A 2,424-nucleotide genomic window follows, 5' to 3' on the forward strand; every position below is an offset into this window, starting at 1 on the left:
CCATTTTCAACAAAATACAGCCCTAGAAAATGATTCCCAATTATTTTTCTTATTATGTCTAGTCCATGCTTCACTATGACAGTAGGAAGGTGAACTCGAAAGAACGAAATCATCCATTTTGATGAACAAAATGTCACAGCCCATAGAAAATGATCTATTGTTCGAATATAATAGTCAAGATTTCTATTAATGCCCACGTCCATAGTCTCCATGCTTCACATCTAATCTATAACGCGACTTTGTAAAGCTTTTCCGCAAGTTTTTCTTAACATCAAGAATTTATTGGAATGATTTGATGAACCTAATGTCTGCACAATGAAAGCTCCATTTTCGAATGGTCTAAAATTTGCAGTTAAAAAACCATTTAGAACAAATCCATAAAATGTGAGGGAAAAGCTATCACTATCCATTGTCTGCAGGTGAATACGAAATATGGACACTCCGCAGAACCCAGGCCAGATTTCGCGCCAGAATTGTGCTGGTTTTTTAAATAGGCTTATCAAATATTTTGAGCGCAACCCAAAACGATCTCTGCTGATATTGGGGTTGATTTTTTTGTTGTGCTTGTTGCGCATTCTCAACGGTGGGTTTCGTATTGCATTCTTTGTCATTGTCTCGATCCTAACAAGTCTATTAGCCGTCTTTTTGGTGCGGAGATTCTTTTTACGGTGGAAACAACGAAAAGGGCGTTCTCGTTCCGGGGTAAACGAGGGTGCAGAGATTTCTTCTCCCAGTGCGATTGAAGGTATCCAGATTTCCCCTACACACGCGATTGAAGCCGCGCCGGATGATTTTAATGGAGATTATTTGAAGAGTCTGACCGGTCTTCCAACGATATTCAGTTTCCAGGCCCTGGATACAGCCACGGGCAGTTTCAGCAAAGAGATTGGAAGGGGAGGATTTGGGAAAGTCTACGAAGGAACCTTGACAGAAGGTACTCAAGTTGCCGTGAAATGTCTACTCAATCAGACTGCGCATGGACAGTGGGAATTTTGTGCAGAAATCGTCACCATATCTTCCCTAAGTCATTCCAATCTAGTGAGCTTGCGAGGTGTGTGTGTGGAAGGCCCGCATCGTATTCTGGTCTTCGAATTCATGCCCAACGGGTCTCTGGATAGATGGCTGTTCGCTTCGGACAGAAAGTTGGATTGGAAGACCAGATATTCGATTGCCCTCGACACTGCCCGGGGACTTGCATACCTGCACGAAGAGTCGAGACTTGGTATTCTGCATTTGGATGTCAAACCTCAGAACATTCTCTTAGATGAGGATTTCAAGGCGAAAGTCTCCGATTTTTGTTGGAAATTTCTGGTAATTTCAAACAAATATTGAACAGAGGAAATACTCTGTTTCTGCCGGATCTTTTGCACAGGGAAGCCCAAATAAAATTTCTGAGTAAAGCAGAGTTTCTCAACCAAAATAAACTTTTACTAATTCATAAAATGCCTGATACAAATTTCTTCCTCTTTCTCAGAGGGATTCACCAAGAACTTTCACCAAAAACAAATTACTCTGCCTCTTTTACAAATAATTTTTACACTGCTGCGTAAAATCTTCATTCACATTTACTGCTGTAAAAAGGGCTTTTACTTTTACAACTGTAAAAAATAAAAATTTCTTACATTGATTTACTAATGTAACGACATTTTTTTCATATACTGTTGTAATACCCAAAAATTTCATAAAATCTCCAGCACACAAACCATTACAAAAAAAATTTCTCAAGCTGCTGCGTATTTCAAAATGTCTTCTTGAAAAATTAATCTCCACTTTGGTTTCGGAACCCTGCTCTGCTGTGCTCTCCTAGGTTTTCATTTGCTGCTGCAAAAACAGCTCTTCAACCCGCACATGCTTCAATACAAAGAAGTCAACACACAATCTATACACTGTTGTGCATTCGCCCCTGGTTTTTTTTTTTTTTACTGCTCTAAACACTTTTTCTTTTTTTATCTCCGTGTGCAATGCTCAATTCATATACAAAAAAAATGAGCGCACTCTCACAAAAAAAACATATATCAAAAGCATTAAAACTAGGGCGTTGACTTGCCCATACCATTCTTTAATTTGCTGTACATCCGTGCAAACAAAAATTAAAAAACTTACCAACTTTTTCTTACAATTTACGAAACACCATTAATTACATTAATTCCTTCACGTGCACGGTCAGGCAATAAGGTTCAGGCAGGTTGACAAAGATCCATGTCTGTTGACTTGATCGGACGCATTTCGCAAACTTCAGCCACACAACCCAAACGATTTTTAACGTCCGGGAGATGGGCAGTTTTGTGTTTGTACAGTGGACGCGTGGCTGGAGCCGATTGTGTCAGAGGCCCTCTGACAGAAACCACATTGCGCGAAAGGTGGTGCGATAAAGATCAGCGGTTTTCTGAAGTGGTTTTGCTGGAGTTAATGACCGCAGGTGAA

The 2,424-nt window shown here is 40.0% G+C and overlaps 1 protein-coding gene across 1 annotated transcript; it reads left to right on the forward strand.

The window, feature by feature from the left end:
* The first annotated feature begins 404 nt into the window (after positions 1-404).
* On the forward strand, positions 405-1,332 carry LOC149209289 (G-type lectin S-receptor-like serine/threonine-protein kinase SD2-5). The gene has a single exon (XM_089398564.1). It carries the CDS (start codon positions 433-435, stop codon positions 1,330-1,332), a length of 900 nt encoding a protein of 299 aa, XP_089254690.1. The 5' UTR covers positions 405-432.
* Positions 1,333-2,424: the final 1,092 nt, after the last annotated feature.

This window comes from Pinus tabuliformis, chromosome 1_2 (genome assembly GCF_031772625.1).
Source record: "Pinus tabuliformis cultivar Carrire ecotype Pingquan chromosome 1_2, CPIR1, whole genome shotgun sequence".
In the NCBI taxonomy this organism is placed as follows: domain Eukaryota; kingdom Viridiplantae; phylum Streptophyta; class Pinopsida; order Pinales; family Pinaceae; genus Pinus; species Pinus tabuliformis.

Coding starts and splice junctions, on each gene's coding strand:
- LOC149209289 (XM_089398564.1), top strand. CDS start 433: ATGGACACTCCGCAGAACCCAGGCCAGATTTCGCGCCAGAATTGTGCT.